Below are 16,519 nucleotides of genomic sequence, written 5' to 3'. Positions count from 1 at the left end.
TACCTGTAATATCATAAAATTTATAAATACACTTAACCACAAGACATGGTTTTTTCGTGGTGGAAAAATAACTCCAAAAATGTCAAATAATTGCAATAATAATTACAAAAACGAAATAATTAAAAATAATTAAATCACCATTCGACCTCGAAATTTCAGAATTATGTTGAAAATTTAAAAAAAGGAAACTGCTTTAAAAAAGTATATTAACAAGGAGAGTTAATCTTTATACTTATTTTTTTATATTTTTAATATTTAAAAATCAATTTGTTTGTTTTTTTTTTGCTCAAAACACAAGCAAGGGTAGGACGTGCTTCCAAAAATGTGACAGAAAATGGCGTATCTATAAATGTATATATATTTATAATTAAACCATTACTTGTATATTAAAGTCAATAAAAGGGATGCATTTAAAGTAATTATCATAGTTTTTGGCTCAAAGTCACGCTTGCGCTTTTCTATCGCTTGTCTGACAATGTAAACACAGCTGCAGTGCCGAAAATATTTGAACACCGATCACATGTACAGAGCTCCGATATAAACAGGACTAAAAAGTTTTTAATACAAGATCTCAGAAGAAAAAAGGAATGAATCGAAATTCAAATTAATTCAAAATGGCCGATTTGGTGATTCAAGGACAAAGTAAGATTTTTATTAACATTTTTATTTAATTTTAGAATTACGTTAAGTTTAGGTATATTTATTTAAGTTTTTATTCTTTTAATAAATAAGTTTTGGATAAAATGAATGTTTAAGTTTTTATATTTCGATTTAGTTCAAAAAAATGTTGTATTCTTTTAAAATGATTTTGTTTTTGTGCTACGATTTTTTTTAAATAATAGTTAACGAAATTTTTGTTGTTGTTAATTTATTGAAACTAATAAATTTGATTAAAGATTTCATTGAAGATATAATAATCATCTGTGATAAATCATTTATTTGATAAGAACACTGTTTGTATTTCTACTTTCGCCTATTACATATATATAATTTCTTTTTTCTCGTTTCTTTGTGTTAATGCACAATAAAGAGTAAATAAAGAACTAATAAAATAAAAAAATCAAATACTATAATAATCATACACAAATATTTTAAAAAAATTGTCATTTAGTTAACAAAAATCAATGGTTACTTAATTTGGTTCTCATTTTGACATTTCTTCTTTATAATATTTCAAATGTATTATAATAACTGTTCTATATCTAAAAACCTATTTGTTATGTGAATATTAATTTATATTTTAAATCGATGAGTCGATAATAATTGTTTTGTGTAAATCTTTGCTTATACCTGTAGTGATATGTTTATTCCTGTTAAAATAAATATTGCATTTTTACATATTTTTTTTGCAATACATTCGGGTTCATAATAGGAGCTAATATACAGGTGATTGGTTAAAGCTTTTTGAAGGGGTGAATGTATATCTTCTTTGTTAGCAAAGAAATTTAAATTTAACAACTTTTTCCATCCAAGCATTAAACCTATTTTCAATCATCATCACCTATATAATGTGATCAATCTGAAACTCTAGTATATGACTGGCATTCCGGCAGTACAAAATCTGTAAAGACAAATATCAAACATTAACTAATTTAAATATTTATTCGAATTTCGAAAACGTTTTAAAATACTATATTATCATTAAATTACTAATTATTTTTGTAACTATTGATTTTAGTATTCATAGATGCTATTCATTCACCCCTTTAAATCTGTTACACTTGTAAACAATCATTCTGTATTCCAGGATTGATAGTATTAATTTTTTGAGCTGACATAATTAATACAATTTTTGTTTTATTTATTAATTTCACAGATTATTCGAATTCATAATATGTGCCTCCTGTATATTTAGAGCTTACAGGTTATAGATAACGTATTATGTGTACAATGCGGCTCGGAACTCGGAGCCAACTTCAGCCTGTTACGGGTTCCCGCATTGCGCAGCCTCTATACGCAAGAACTTCACTGCTGTCACAAGCAAAACAGTCGAGTCTGAAACTGATATCGTGCTATAAATATAAATAAAAAAGTAAATAAACGAAGGAATAACATTATATATTTATATACCGGAATATTATCGACGTGTGCAGTATTGTGTGCAATTGGAAATAATTCCACGATTGTGTGAAGCGTAAATATATCAGGTGAGTTGAAATACAATAAAGAAATTTATTTTTAGCATTTATTCTGTTCATCTTCAAGTGATTATTTTACATTTGTTTAATGAAATATGTTATGAGAATTGTTGGATTTAATAAAGAATTATTCTTTACGAAGTTCATTCCTGTTAGAGTTTCGAGAATTTAATATTTCCTTATTAACGTATACCAAGTGAGGTTAATCGACCAACGGAATTGCGAACAAGGCATTAGAAGAATATTCTATATATCGTCGTGAGATGTGTATATAAATGCTAAATTATATTGTTAATATTTATAATTTATGTGAACGTATCTAGTAATTGAAATGTTTGCTTTGAAATTTGTGAAGTTGAATAGTTATTGAATGAAAAAGTTTGTATTAAATTAAATATTACTGGCATCATCCCACCGGCCGTTGACATCAATTAAAAAAAAATTCAGCGCGAACAGGGTTGCCTGCACTGCGCCCAATCGATCGTCGCACCGCGCGTGCGCTGTACTCCCAGCCCTACGTCAGTGGTGAGAAGGCGCGGGGACGCGAAACACACCGCCATGCCCAAGCCGACCCCCGTCGAAGACCTCATCATCCCGCCGCAAGACCAGAAGATATGCGGAACCATCTGCGTTTGTCAAATGACAGCCGTACTTAGTGCAGTCGCAATAGTTTACCTCACAGTTGCGATATACATGCCGTATACACGCGCCATCTCATCCGGGATCGACCCCACACCCATCATGTGCACAACCACTAGGGCTGTCAACAAAGAGAACTGCGACTGGGGCTCCTGCGGCGAGTGGTGTCTTAGCAAGACCTCCGGAGCGTGCATCCAGATCTACGTAAACGTAAGGAAGAACGGCTCGTCACTTTTGCTTGCTGAATGTGGAAGCGCTGCTAATAAAACCTGCTACGGAATTGACCAGGAAAACGCAAAGAAGTACCACTGCATTCGAGACGAGTGCCGCAATCTTACAGGAACCTTCAACTGCACTGAAGGAAAGTGTATCAATATAACAGACGCCTTTGAATGCGCGTTCAGAGAAACAGATCCACCATTAAAGTGCTCCGGAAGACGAGGGAAGATCACATGCATAGACGTTCACGGACTGTTCTCTTGTAACCGAGGAACTTGTAGAAAGATACGTACGCCTTACAATTGTGATCGTAGATGCGTAGACATTCCAACCCGAAACAAAAACGTTATAGTGCTCAGTGGAGATCGAGTGTTCTTAGCTAGATGTTCCAAACTCGCCCAAGAGGACGGCGGTAACATAGTATGGACTGACTCCGGTGAAGAAGTATTAATGCTTTCATGTCATGCTGTTCATAACGGCACATCTGGTGTGGTAGCTGTCGATTGTATCAACGCAGCGTTATTGCCTCGCAATGATATCGCTGATCTGACGAATTTCACGTACCTTCAGTATCTTTACACAATGAGAGCAACGCCTAACCGCTTCATAGCACCTTCCGAAGTTGAGCTTACACTAGCTAACGACAGTCGCCTAATGATCAACTTAGAAGGCTGCGTTAATACGCTTGCCGATGAATGCAAGGAGTTTTTAAAGGACTATGGCCGCGATGGAACAGATCATAATGCAAAGGCCAGATTCCCTTGCTTTTACACTGAGAATAATCCGGATACAGTGGTAGCGAGGTTTGATTTAGACGCCACCTATCGTCAGTTCCTTGTAGCCCTAGTCTTGCCTACTGTATTGGTGGTTGTGTCGTGTATAACTTTGTTGTTGTGCCAAAAGACTGTTGAGGTCGGTGATGATGCTAAGATGAGATTCAAGAGCTGCACCGGTGGTCAGGCTGAGATGCAGATGCATCCGAACGATCCTGTTTCTCCCCTCTGAGATCAGTCACGTGAGATACTTTTTCATTTAAAACCTGTCATCTACTCTTATTTTAGTTTTCATTTCATTATTCGTATATGTAACAACATGAAGTTTTCGTAATCTATATATGTAACATTCTTATTCTCTTAAAATTTTTTAACATTACATATTTTTTCATAAGTTTGTCTATGTAACGGTCTTATGTTACGTAAGAATTGTTTTTAATTGTAATCATTCACAAATTTAATTAAAGTAAAAGGTATAAACGGATTACTTGAATCAATCTCGAAATAAAAGAAAAGTTATTATAAAAGAAAGACAAAGAAACTCGCGTAGTCGGCACACCTATAACAAAGCTAAAACAATCAGATATGCTCGTGTTATGTTTCAACCTTGACATGCTTTCCTGACTACACTAGTTTTTTCAATGTATTATTCACACACATAGCTGAATGTTAAAAAAAGGTTTTGTCAAACTAGGGCAACACTGAAAAAAAAATCACTCAGGAAAAGTTTTTTTTTTATTGTTTGAAGTAACTTAGTGTAGGTGTGATGGATGATTATAAACCCAAGGTTTAGTATTTTATTTCTATTTACCTGTTCACAGACTAAATTTATTCGGTAAGTAGGGCCATTACTAGACGGACGACGATATAATCAAAGTGACAGATTAAAGTTGCTGGATTCTGGTATGGTGGTCTTAGTAACAGGCCTAAGCCTTATAGTGGGCGTCCACTGACTGATGATAATGGATCTAAAGCTACTTTAAGATCTAAACTAGGTAATGTAAGTTATACCTTAAGAGCCAAAGTTTTTCTGTTGTATATAATTGTATTTCTTTTCTTATTTCCAGGCGTTCCCCTCCTTTGTGAGGGTCCGGCTAGTTCTTTAAGAGACGACTAAGCGCTTTCAATGCTTTAACTGCCTAAACCTTCCTCATGTCGACTATGAGCAGATCGAGAGCAAGCCTCTCACCAGTCGCATCTGAACGCTCCACTCTACCAATGGGCGAGTCCGCGGGACCTGGAAGTCCAGCGTTCAAACCCCTGGAGCCGACGAGGGAGCAGCTGCTAAATCACTTCTTTGAAAGATTTAAATTCTACACGTCACTCTGCCTTGGCACTTCAGCTATACTCGCGGTCTTCGCTTTCCTCTTTCTCATACCATTCGTCGTGGAACCGGCTGTGCAGACAATCCTTGCTGAGTTCGTACCTGAAGCGGGCATCTGTTCTGTATCCGAGCACGTCCACGCTGAAACTCTGACAAATTGCACCTGGGCTTCATGCAGGGAGGGCTGTACAACAGCTCATACAAAATGCCACAAGATTAGAGTGAATCTCGCCAGAAAACCGTACGTCGAAGATGGCCCTGTTCCAAAAGAGTGGGATGAGACAGACCTCCGTTTCCTCATCAATCCAGAAGGCTGTGGATATCCTCCGAGGGTCAACTGCTCCGTGTTCGCAAGTGATTACGCTGGGCCGAAAGCTCCGAAGACGTTCCCTTGTTACTACAGCCTGACGCGGCCTGATCTGGTGGTCGCGAGGTACTCTTGGGAGTCGACGGTCCGGGGTTTGATTCTGGCTCTGGTTTTGCCGACTGCCGTGTTCGTGTTCAGCCTTAGTGTGCTCGCCTATTGGCATTGTCGATGCTGCGATAGGGCTTGCAATAGACGGGTTCACGCCGAGTCCTTCACGAGTAAGGAGGAGTAAGTATTAACTATATAACACTTTATAATACACATGAGGGTGATTCATACTAGGTGTTTGAGTTTTAAAAGGGTAAACATATAATTAATTTGCTCTCTCTTTCAGAAATAATAACTAACGTAATGATAATATAGTAAGAAAAGCCGTTATTAAAATTTTGATTACTCCATATTAAAATTAATCATAATTTACTATCTGTTCCGCCAACTTCCTACTGCCAGAGCTTATTTGTCCATCATATTCTATTTGACATACATAATGACCATTTTATACAGAGTGTTTAAAAAAAAACCACCTACCCAAAAACCTATTGTTTCGGAAATAATACTTAAATATAATATAGTAAAGAAAGCTCTTTCGAAATTTGGATGAATATATATTAAAATTAAATATTATAAGTTAAGTCCTTGTATACTTTGTATATTAAAGCTATAGGCCTGTCGAATTCTAACAGGAAACATAATATAACATGCTTTAGAGTGATCATTTTATATATTAACATTGGAAATAGATGTAACAGCTTTGAACCTTTTTTCTTTTGCATTCACCCCTTTAAATTTAAAATTAATCATCCTTATGGTTGAATATAAATGCAGTGTATTGACTATGTGAGGCTGTGGCATATCGATATGATTTTTTTTATTCAGGATTGACAATGTAATAAAACAAAAACACTGGAATAATCGTAACCTGAATGAGAGCTACCCACAAATATGATTAGGTTAAAAAAGTCAACAATAAATCTTTCAATTTTCATACGTAGCTCTATATTTATCTATTTTCTAGTTATTTATTATTATCTGAATACTATGCATTAGCAATATGTTCCAAAACATCTTGTATGGCATATTTATAAGTGCTCATGGTGCATGTTCAAACTATTTATTTATTTAGACATTTCGTTATAAAGACTTGACAGACGTGGAATGGAAGAGTAATTTCCTATATTTGATGATGGACTAGTGGAGAGGGGAAAACAATTTTTTTACAACTAGTTAAATCATCGTCATCTTTATATCACCCGATAGAAGCCTCCTTCAAGATATAGGCCTCTCTTAAAGGTCGCCACGGTAAACGGTATTTTGAACAATTTACCGCGACCTTAAGTCATTGTTCCAACTAGGAGACTACAGACATCTACTGGCTCTTGGTCGCACATGATCTTTCGTCCTCAACTACCATCAGTTCCAAGAGCTATATATAATCATTATTTAAGAATTTGTGTTAAAAACTCTGTTTAGTATCATGATTGGGATACATCACAGCTTTATAAACGACTGTCATATCTTCTACGTGTTTTAAAATTTTGGTAGTTGCAAGACTTACTTCGTGCTTAATTTTTATTCGTAATTGTTATAAAAGTAATTCAAGTTTAGATAGGCAGGCTTACCAAATAAAAATGACTAAGTTTGTTTACGATTAATAAAATTACAGGTAATAAATCGATCAAGCACGCGCAGAATCACCCAAGACTGATATAATTGTAAGAAGAATATAGATTTATCAGTATATTGAGCACTTATTTCAAAACACATATTGTGATGGCTGTACTAGAATCACTGTGTTTCGATATCTTTTTCTATCTATCTCCACTCTTTCTTCTCTTACTGAAAGTTCAATTGTTCTCTTATTAATTGTGCACCTAGAATTTCACGTTACCAAACTTGTCGTGTACATCTTGCCGTGTGTGTCCGGCGCAGACTAGGCCCGCACTATTTCTTCCCATGTGTGTTGTTTAAGGCGATAGCGTATTTAATTTATAGGCTGGGCAGCTGCATATCATAACATCACATCGTTAGCCTGGCATTTCACTAGGTGCGCCGACGACAAAGTCAAGGTTGTTCCTGGAAGTTGTTAGATGCAGGCATCACAAGTCTGATCACCGTGGTGATCTTTGATGTAGACCTATACCTTGTAGTGGCCGTCTATCATCTGATATGATGATGAAGTTGATATTTCAAACAGTCATAGACATCTGGAAAAAAAAGTCTAGCTTTACCTCTAGAATTAAAAACTTGAATTACATCAACCTATTGAAGTGGAAAAGGCTCATGAAATTAAATCTAATATCGCACTTCGAGTCAAGTGTTCATAAAGGCTATAATCTCTCAAAAATATAGCGTTCGAACTTTTTGTGATACTTTGTGACTTAAACTTATAAAGCAATTGCTTCGAAATATTGTCTTCACTATTTCCTCTTCAAAATAACAGTTTAAAGTTACACTTCTTCTTGTACTCTATTTCTAAATGACAGGTGTGACTATATAAGACTTTTGAAGGAATGCTGCCTCTTCTCAAATTTCATCATTAAAAAACTTTGTGTTACAATTTCAAGTTACACTTCTTCCTCTGCTCTCTTTCTAAGTCATCGATAAGACTAAAAAGGACTTGATAATGTTCCTTCTTCATTCCGTCTTTAAAAATACACAAATTGAAATTACAATTACATTTCTTCTCCTCCGCTATATCTAAGTTACAAATGTCACTTAAATCATTTTGTTAAATGACATTGTCTCTTCTACGTTTTCTGTTTAAAAATACTTTAACATGTTATGGATGATGTTACATTTTTCTTATAATCTATTTCTAAGTCTGTTACATTAAAGACTTGAAATAGTAAAAACTATGACTTTAGAATATAAATTTTGTATCTATGTATATGTGTGTAATAGATTTTTTTATCTATTCTGCAGTAGCAAGCTCCTTTGTGAGTTGGATGAAGACCCAAGTGACGATGTGTTCTGACGCCGCGCTAGCACTGCCCGGCGCCGAACCTCTCCCCGCACCGAAGGTTACACCCAGCTTTGAAGGTCGTACGTCGCGTAGCTGCCGCGAAGCCTCCGCGTAGACCCTACGTAGCTCCTGCGTGGCTGTTACGTCAGCAGTGAGAAAATGTAACGTGACAACAACTTAGATGCTACGGAGTGTAAGCCACGACCTTTCACATTTCGCTGATGCATATTACGAAGCTTTAAATTGTTTTATTTCGAATAAGGTTAAAAATACTAAACGCCTAAATCAAATCGGAGCCTAGTATCGATTCAAATATCGAATAAAAATTACACACATTCTGGTTAAACTTTGTGATCAAAACAAGGCAGTATAAAACAGACGCTTACAATTGGAAATAAAAGAAAAAAAAAAACATATAAAAAATCGTCTCTTAATTCGAAATTGGAACTAGCCGGGTTAGTATTAAGACTGTAACTTTTTATCTTTTATCCGTAAATTCGCTGATTAAAAATCATGTCGCTTGATATTTAATTAAAGTTATAATCAATTTTGCCGATAAAATATTTTAATTATGTTTCATTAATTAATTGAACATAGTTTATCGTTTAACATACATTTCAATGAGTTTTAATATATTACGCTTACAAATATGTTTCTAATAACTAAACTGAGATATTTTAATTTTTAGATTTAGCTTTTCGTCATATACTTTAAGAATATAGGAAACGATTGCTGCGAATTTTAATTCTCGTCTTCTTATTTATTTTTTAAATAGATTTATTTATGAGTGGCGATAATTTATATAACTTTTTGAACCATTTGAAACACACATACAGTACCCGGCGATTAATATTGCACGACTGACAAAACGTCACATAGGTAGTGTGCGACAGAGACAACGCTCTACGAAGCCGAAATTAGCCGATTGTCTCTTTCCATAGTTCGATGTGCAATATTTATCGCCGGATACTCTAATTTATTATTATGCAATTAGCATTTATTAGAATAAGCTTTGTCTATATACGTAAAGATGTATTTTAGTATGTGAAGTTAAAAAAATCAATTTTAAGCTACATATTATATGACATATTTAACTTCTTGATTAAGCATTTCTTGATATATTTCTAAATATAAAAGATTCTCTAAATATGATTTATTGAATAATAATTTTTTCGCATATAGCATATGCTAGAAATAACGGCACAGAATTTTAAATAATTATAATACACATAATTTTTAACTTACACTATTCACTTGTATGTTAAGATATTATTAAAAGTTCAAAAATAAAAGTTAATATGGTGAAACGGTGCGATATTTCGCCCGCCATATTCATGTGATATTTGAAGCTTTCCAAAATCAAATGAAATAAATATAATAGTTTATTTAAATAATACGAATAATTTATTTATCGTAATTATCTGAAGCTTGTTAATAATATCCGCACATAATTTTATCTGATAAATTATTTTTATTGTAAATAAAAAAAAGTATAAATTATTTTAAAAATAATTAAACGAATTTTCGCTTACACAGATATAATGTAAATAAATATAAATTATTTTTATTGTTCGCCTTAAATGTAAATAATGTAAAATTTCGATAAATTGATATTTATTTATAAGTTCGGGATATCATACGACGGATATCAGCTATCGACAAGTGTTATGACAAATAAAGCTTCTTTTTATGATGTTGTTTCATTCGAAAGTTAATTCCTTGACCGCGTTAGTTGAGGGTTCTTTTCTAAATAAAAAGTGAAGTCCTGAAGAATCGCGCGTTGCATTAATTAACACAGATCTCCAAGTCCAGAGCATGAATTTTAGTTCAGATAGTCAGGGTGACAGGTGATGATATACGGACGACATTGACACTTATGATGGGCAACATAAAAATACGCCTTTTAATGTTCGAGCGACAGAACTTGCAGCGATTCTGCCCACTAACAGCAGTTTCCTTATGGTTTTCACTATTATGAGTCTTTTTGTTTTTCATTTCTTTTCAGGATGTAGACTGCCTTAGAATGCCCTCAACCACGACTTTTATAGTCATCAATAATATTCTATAATGTAATAATTTTGATATTTAAAATAAATGGCATTGTCGTTATAAAACTATAATTTGGATACTCGTACTAATTGATTTTAGTCACACCAACTTCTTGAACCTTTTCTAAACATTTTGCGTGTGTCAGCTACATCGACATTTCCTATCTTCGTTAAAATATGTTTTTTTTTATCAGGAAAGCTTTTCCAAAAAAATATCTATCACTTTAATTAGTTTGTACACACATTTGTTTATTTGAAATGTTTATCGCTCTCAATGTAAATAAAATTTAAGGCAGTTTTGAATTCTAGACACATTTAAAAAATGCTATTAATTACACGTTTCTAATTACTGTACTGTATATGAGATAAAATACGACTTATGAACATTATTGACTGCAAGTTGGAGTATTTATCTGATTATGGTTATCCTAGTATCTGTTACAGTAGAAAATACTTCCATCTTCTCATTGCTGAGAGTCGTGACCCTCCCAATAGGGGGAAAAGGGTTTTATGGTAAATTGTTAGGAAGTCGATTCCCGCGTCTATCTACTCCTTTTTTGTATTTTACTCGTTGATTTGTAGGACCATTTAGTTTCTCTGTAACCGCTACGTATTTTATAATAGTGTAGAATTTATATTATTGTTTGTCCGTTGCTTTATGATCGACATTGATTGTTTTACAGCTGGGTTTAGCCTTTTTCTGATCAATCGTGATCCTTGCCTGGTATGTGATTATCACGGCTGAGGATATTGTGGTATAAGTCGCCTTTTACGACGAATCAGAAAGAGCGGGACAAATAATCACCCTGCATATTAACTTTTATATTGTTATTTTGCTATTAGTACCTCATTCTAATGAAGGAATTAAAAAAAATATCTATATACATAGATGTACAGGAAACTCCATGTAGTTTATGATATATATTATATTTACTACAATAATTTATATTTTGTTTATTTTTTATTGCAATACATATCTGTATTGCAATAAAAAATAAATACACCAAATAAAAGCCGACGACCGAAAAGACAAACAACTACATGACCTCTTACAAAACTACTCCATGTATATTTTTAATTTTTTCTTGAATTGATAAGAACTTCTCATATGTGTTTAATTACAGTGTAATTACAAATAAGAACAATACATTACAGCTGTTATATATATTATCGAAACATGATATTACATTTTAATTAATTTAATCAGATTTACTTCAATAATGAAAAAATGATATTGTTTTTCATAATGCCGTAATAAAAACCACGTTCGCATAAATAATTCGTTAAAATTACTTATGGCACGCTTTGTATGGAATAAAAAGCGTCTTCAGAGATTAATAAAGGCCAATTTAATTTACAGCAAATGTATTAGGATGCGGGTTTAGTTATGAGCGTAGCGACGAGCTTTCTATACGACAGTGAGCGGACTTCGAGCGTATTTGAGCTTTTAACACACGTCACTGTCGTCAACTACATTTATTTATTTACCCTCATTACAAATTTTGTAAGCGCGGACTTAATGTCTTTAGGCGTTCTCTACCACACAACTAGACGCAAAGAAAATTAGTGAGCAGGTGACCAAATTATATAAAAAAGGCAATTAGTTATACAAATATATATTTATATCGGAGTACATAATACCCACACACACATACATATACATATAAATATATATATATAAATAAATATATATATACACCAATACCTCACTTTGCGTCGTGGTTACGTTTCAAAAAAACACGACGCAAATTGAAACGCCGCAAAGTGAATTAAGATTTTCTATAGCAAGCCTAGGAAAAATGGAAGATAGGTTCCGGGGTCACGAAAATACTACTTTTTAAAAAGAAAATTGAACAAAGTAAACATTAAAAAACAAAAATAATAAACCTCTGCGAATAAATAAATAGGAATAAAATTTACCTTTTTTGTAATCAGAAACAACACGTAAAAATTTATAAAAATCTATTATTCTTTTTTAAAAAAAAAAGCACAACTACATTACACACTACGTAATGGAAACTGAACTCTAAAATTAGCAAAACAAAGTGAAAATAAAACTATTAAAATTGCATTGATTTTTAGTTACAAAGAGAATCCTCAAGTTTTGATGGTATGGCTCTATTAGATACAAAAGTGTTGCCATCTTTTAGAAAAAAAGAAAATTTCAAAAAAAAAATTGAACACTCGAACCCAAAACAACGCAACCTCGGAAATCTAACGACGCACAGTGAAAATTAGTACTAATTAAGCAGCGACGCAACTTCGAAAAAAACTCAAAACGAAACGACGCAAAGCGAGATATTAGTGTATATACATATATAAGCGTTTACATAAATAAGTTTGCAATATTTTTAATATTATAGACGATCCAATAAACTGAATAAACATTATCATTAGAAGGTCCACAGCTGGATGACCTTTCGAATATATTTTCAATAGAACTGTTTGGAAGTGGCTAGATTCAATAATTAATTTTATAACGCAATCAAGCCGACATACAAATTATTCTAATCATAGTACATAGATGAGGGATAACATTATGAGTGGAGATAGTTAAATTATAATCAAGAAATATTGAATAAATTTTTGTCGTGAATTTTTAATCATATATTAATTTATAGGAATCGTCATAAAGGCACTATGAAAAATGTAAATAGGAAAAATATTTGTGCTAATACTCAAGATGCAATCACAAGATTCGTCTATATGGCGAAATCGGCAACCACCACAGATACTAGCGCATAACCTGAGGATGGCAGCATTGAGTAGAGATGAGGAAGTGTTCACACGAACCATAGCGTTAAAAACTGGACATTATGGCGTTGTTAATAACAAACAAGGCACTAACGATAGAAAAAATATAATAATAATTAGCTGACTTCATTTAAGTTTAACAGATAAGAGTAACTTGGTAAACACTGTGACATGCAGAAAAGTGAGTAAAAATTAATACGAAAACATTAATTTTATTTTAAAAACCAAGGCACGGAAGCAAATATCTGTGGAGTATAGATTTAAAGAATAAAATATATACTATATATTTGCGAAGGTGAGATCCTCCGTTCTATTTTTAAAAATTGTGACGTCATCTTCACTGACATCAATGACGATATTTTCATGTTTGATTTATTTCAAAGCTTCGTTTATTTGAATGATAGTATAACGATGTACTGAAAAAATTTGCGCTGGTAGTTGGAACAATAGTCTAAAGCAGTATTTTTCAACCTTTTACACGCCTTGCTTCTCCTTAGCCTTTCAAAAAAACTTTCGCCCCCCATGTGCCATGTGCCATACATGTTTTTTTTTTTTAAAAATTAAAGCAAAAGAGTTAAACTCTACTCAAGTCCACTTTCAAATTGCCTTCCTGTGAAACGTGGGCCCTATGTTGGGAAACTACAGTATATAGTGCGGCTGTATTTGTCGTAAAGTGGATTGAACACGCACGAACATGTTTGAACGTGAACGTATTCAATCTGTACGCGCATGTGTAGCTTTAGCACCGATAAATCAATTCCAGATCCGTAAAATTTCTTGTAAGTGCACTGATATTTATCGCTAATCGCTCCGCTCATGCAATGTAAACACACCGTTAGCTGTCAATGTTTAAAATGGTTGAACGACCTGAGACGGCACGGAACGTTGCGTTTTACTGCAATAGCGTATACTTTTTTACCAACACTTAATAACCCACGCGTAAACTCACCACCTGTATTATTAAAAAGAAATTACTTTTATTCATAATTTTACTTATTGCTTGCTACGAACGTAAAAAGTTATAATTTGCTTTATATGATACTGGCTGTCACACTCTTACTTCGTGTGGCCGCACCGCACCGTGTGTATTACACCGTAAATCTATTTTTTGCAATTTTATATATAACACTAGCTGATCCCGCAAACGTTGTTTTGCAAAAAAAATTAAAGTTTTTAATTAACAAATGCAAGATAAGGGTTGATCGTAGAGGGGTGAAAATTTAGGTTTGTATGTATTTTTGTATGCTGTATCATAATAAAATAAAAACCAAAAAAATTGTCTAAAAAATTAAAAATAAAATTTAGGAGTGGACCACCCTTATCACTTAGGGGTATGGAAAATAGATAGTAGCCAATTCTCAGACATACTGAATACGCATGTAAAATTTGGTAAAATTCGGTCAAGCCGTTTCGGAGGAGTTCAAGTTCGAACACCGTGACACGAGAATTTTATATATTAGATTTTTAACATGCCAAAGTAAATATTTTGGCCTAGTTTATACCTATAATAGGAATAGTTTCAAACCATTGTTTTTGTAAAGAACGACTCCTAGTCCTAGAGTAGGGGTTAACCTACTCTAGGACTACATGGAGGTCAGAGCCACTAATTTTAAGGCTCGACAGGGTCCAAAAATATATCTATATATTTTCAGAACTTAAGATCCTGAAGTCGTTTTAAGGCAAGAAGCGACAGCTCAATATTATTGAACTGGAATTAGCTAAGTTGTTAAAAACTAGATTAAACTATAACAATCGGTTTATTTTGTAAATACTTTACTATTTTTTTTAATAATTACGTAATTAAATCTTTTGTTGATATTTATTAATAAAACCTTATATTTACATATCTTGTATCGAGTAATATAGTGCCATATTGAAGCATATTAAGTAGTTGATTAATTTGTAAACAGTGTACAGTACCCGGCGATAAATATTGCACATCGACCTTTCGAAAGAGACAATCGATTAATTTCGGCTTCGTAGATCAATATCTCTGTCCCACACTACCTATGTAACGTTTTGACAGTTATATTTCGTGCGACAGAGATAACGCTCTACGAAATCGACATTAGCAGATTGTCTCTTTCCAAAAGTCGATGTGCAATATTTATGACCGTGTACTGTAAATAAATAGATTACATTATTATCAATACTGTAGATTCCCTTGAAAAAAGAAAGTATGTGACAAGTAAATATTTATAATAAAGTTATAAACAATGTACCGTACTGTACCGTTTCGAAGATGGTAATGATGTCAGCCCTAAGGCTTTTATAGCTTTGTCTGATATAGTTCAGGGAACGGAAGGGTCCGTGAACTGCACTAAAAACTAAAGCATTCGTCTTTCAAAGCCTACATGTGACACTAGAACGGAGGTGAAAGCACGAAGGCGAGGCTTACCTGATCCTGTTAGTGTTAATAATAGTGTAGTGAGTGTAGAGTGCGGATTGGTGGGCAGCGTGGAAGCCTCGACAATCTGAGGAAGGATACTGATCCTAGCTCCGATTGCTCACACTGTTCGCGAAGATGGGGTCGGGCGGCCGATGTCGTTTACGTTTCTGTCGGTGGAGAGCTTACTAAATATCTTTTACATCTGCAAGGCATAGATCAGTGATTCCCAAAGTGGTCTATATCGACCCCTAGGGGTCTATGACAACTTGCAAGGGGTCCACGTCAGCGAAAAAAAATTTGGGGGTCCATGAAATGAAAATGGGGGTGCACGGTAGAGCATCTCAACACACACACTAATAGCACCTATTTACTTACATCATACTATCTTATAATATCGAAACATTTACATTATTTATAAAAGTACCTATGAAGTAAAAAAATTATTGCTTATTTTATTTTATTTATTGTTTATTTAATGTTATGTATATTTTACATAACAGATACAAAATTTTATTTTGAGTAGTTTTAATTTAAATTCAATTAATAAATGTATAAATTATCATGTGTTTTTACTTATAGCACTAAACTCCACTACAGTTAGAAATTTACAGGAAATCAATATCAGGTAAGAAGGGGGTCTACCACAACACCACACACAACACGGGAAAACATGGCAAGGGGTCTACGACACAAAAAAGTTTGGGGAACTCTGGCATAGATCTACCCCAGAAATCCCATCCCACGTTAACTATACCGGTCCACATAGTGGAGGGCCCACGTTTACACTTAATAAGTCGATATATATACAACCAGTTTGAAAATCCCTGACGTAAACATCACAGTATTTGCGGTCCAATATGTTATAAATGTTTTGTTATTAATACCAATACCGGCTATCGGATATTG

General features: G+C 33.7%; 2 protein-coding genes across 2 annotated transcripts; both read left to right on the top strand.

Annotated features, from left to right (window-relative positions):
• Positions 1-2,094: 2,094 nt before the first annotated feature.
• On the top strand, positions 2,095-8,882 carry Teh2 (tipE homolog 2). Its single transcript, XM_068763611.1, has 3 exons — positions 2,095-2,147; positions 4,837-5,688; positions 8,383-8,882. The coding sequence occupies exons 2-3, from the start codon at positions 4,922-4,924 to the stop codon at positions 8,432-8,434; spliced, it is 819 nt and encodes a 272-aa protein (XP_068619712.1). The 5' UTR covers positions 2,095-2,147; positions 4,837-4,921; the 3' UTR covers positions 8,435-8,882.
• Teh3 (tipE homolog 3) lies at positions 2,697-4,001 on the top strand. Its single transcript, XM_068763685.1, has one exon. The coding sequence runs from the start codon at positions 2,697-2,699 to the stop codon at positions 3,999-4,001; it is 1,305 nt and encodes a 434-aa protein (XP_068619786.1).
• Positions 8,883-16,519: the final 7,637 nt, after the last annotated feature.

This window comes from Battus philenor, unplaced genomic scaffold, assembly GCF_028537555.1.
Source record: "Battus philenor isolate CCGP_79_NKW_IND1 unplaced genomic scaffold, ilBatPhil1.0.hap1 SCAF_18, whole genome shotgun sequence".
Taxonomy (NCBI): Eukaryota; Metazoa; Arthropoda; class Insecta; order Lepidoptera; family Papilionidae; genus Battus; species Battus philenor.
Note: the sequence above shows the minus strand (reverse complement) of the source record. Positions and strands in the feature narration are given on the sequence as shown.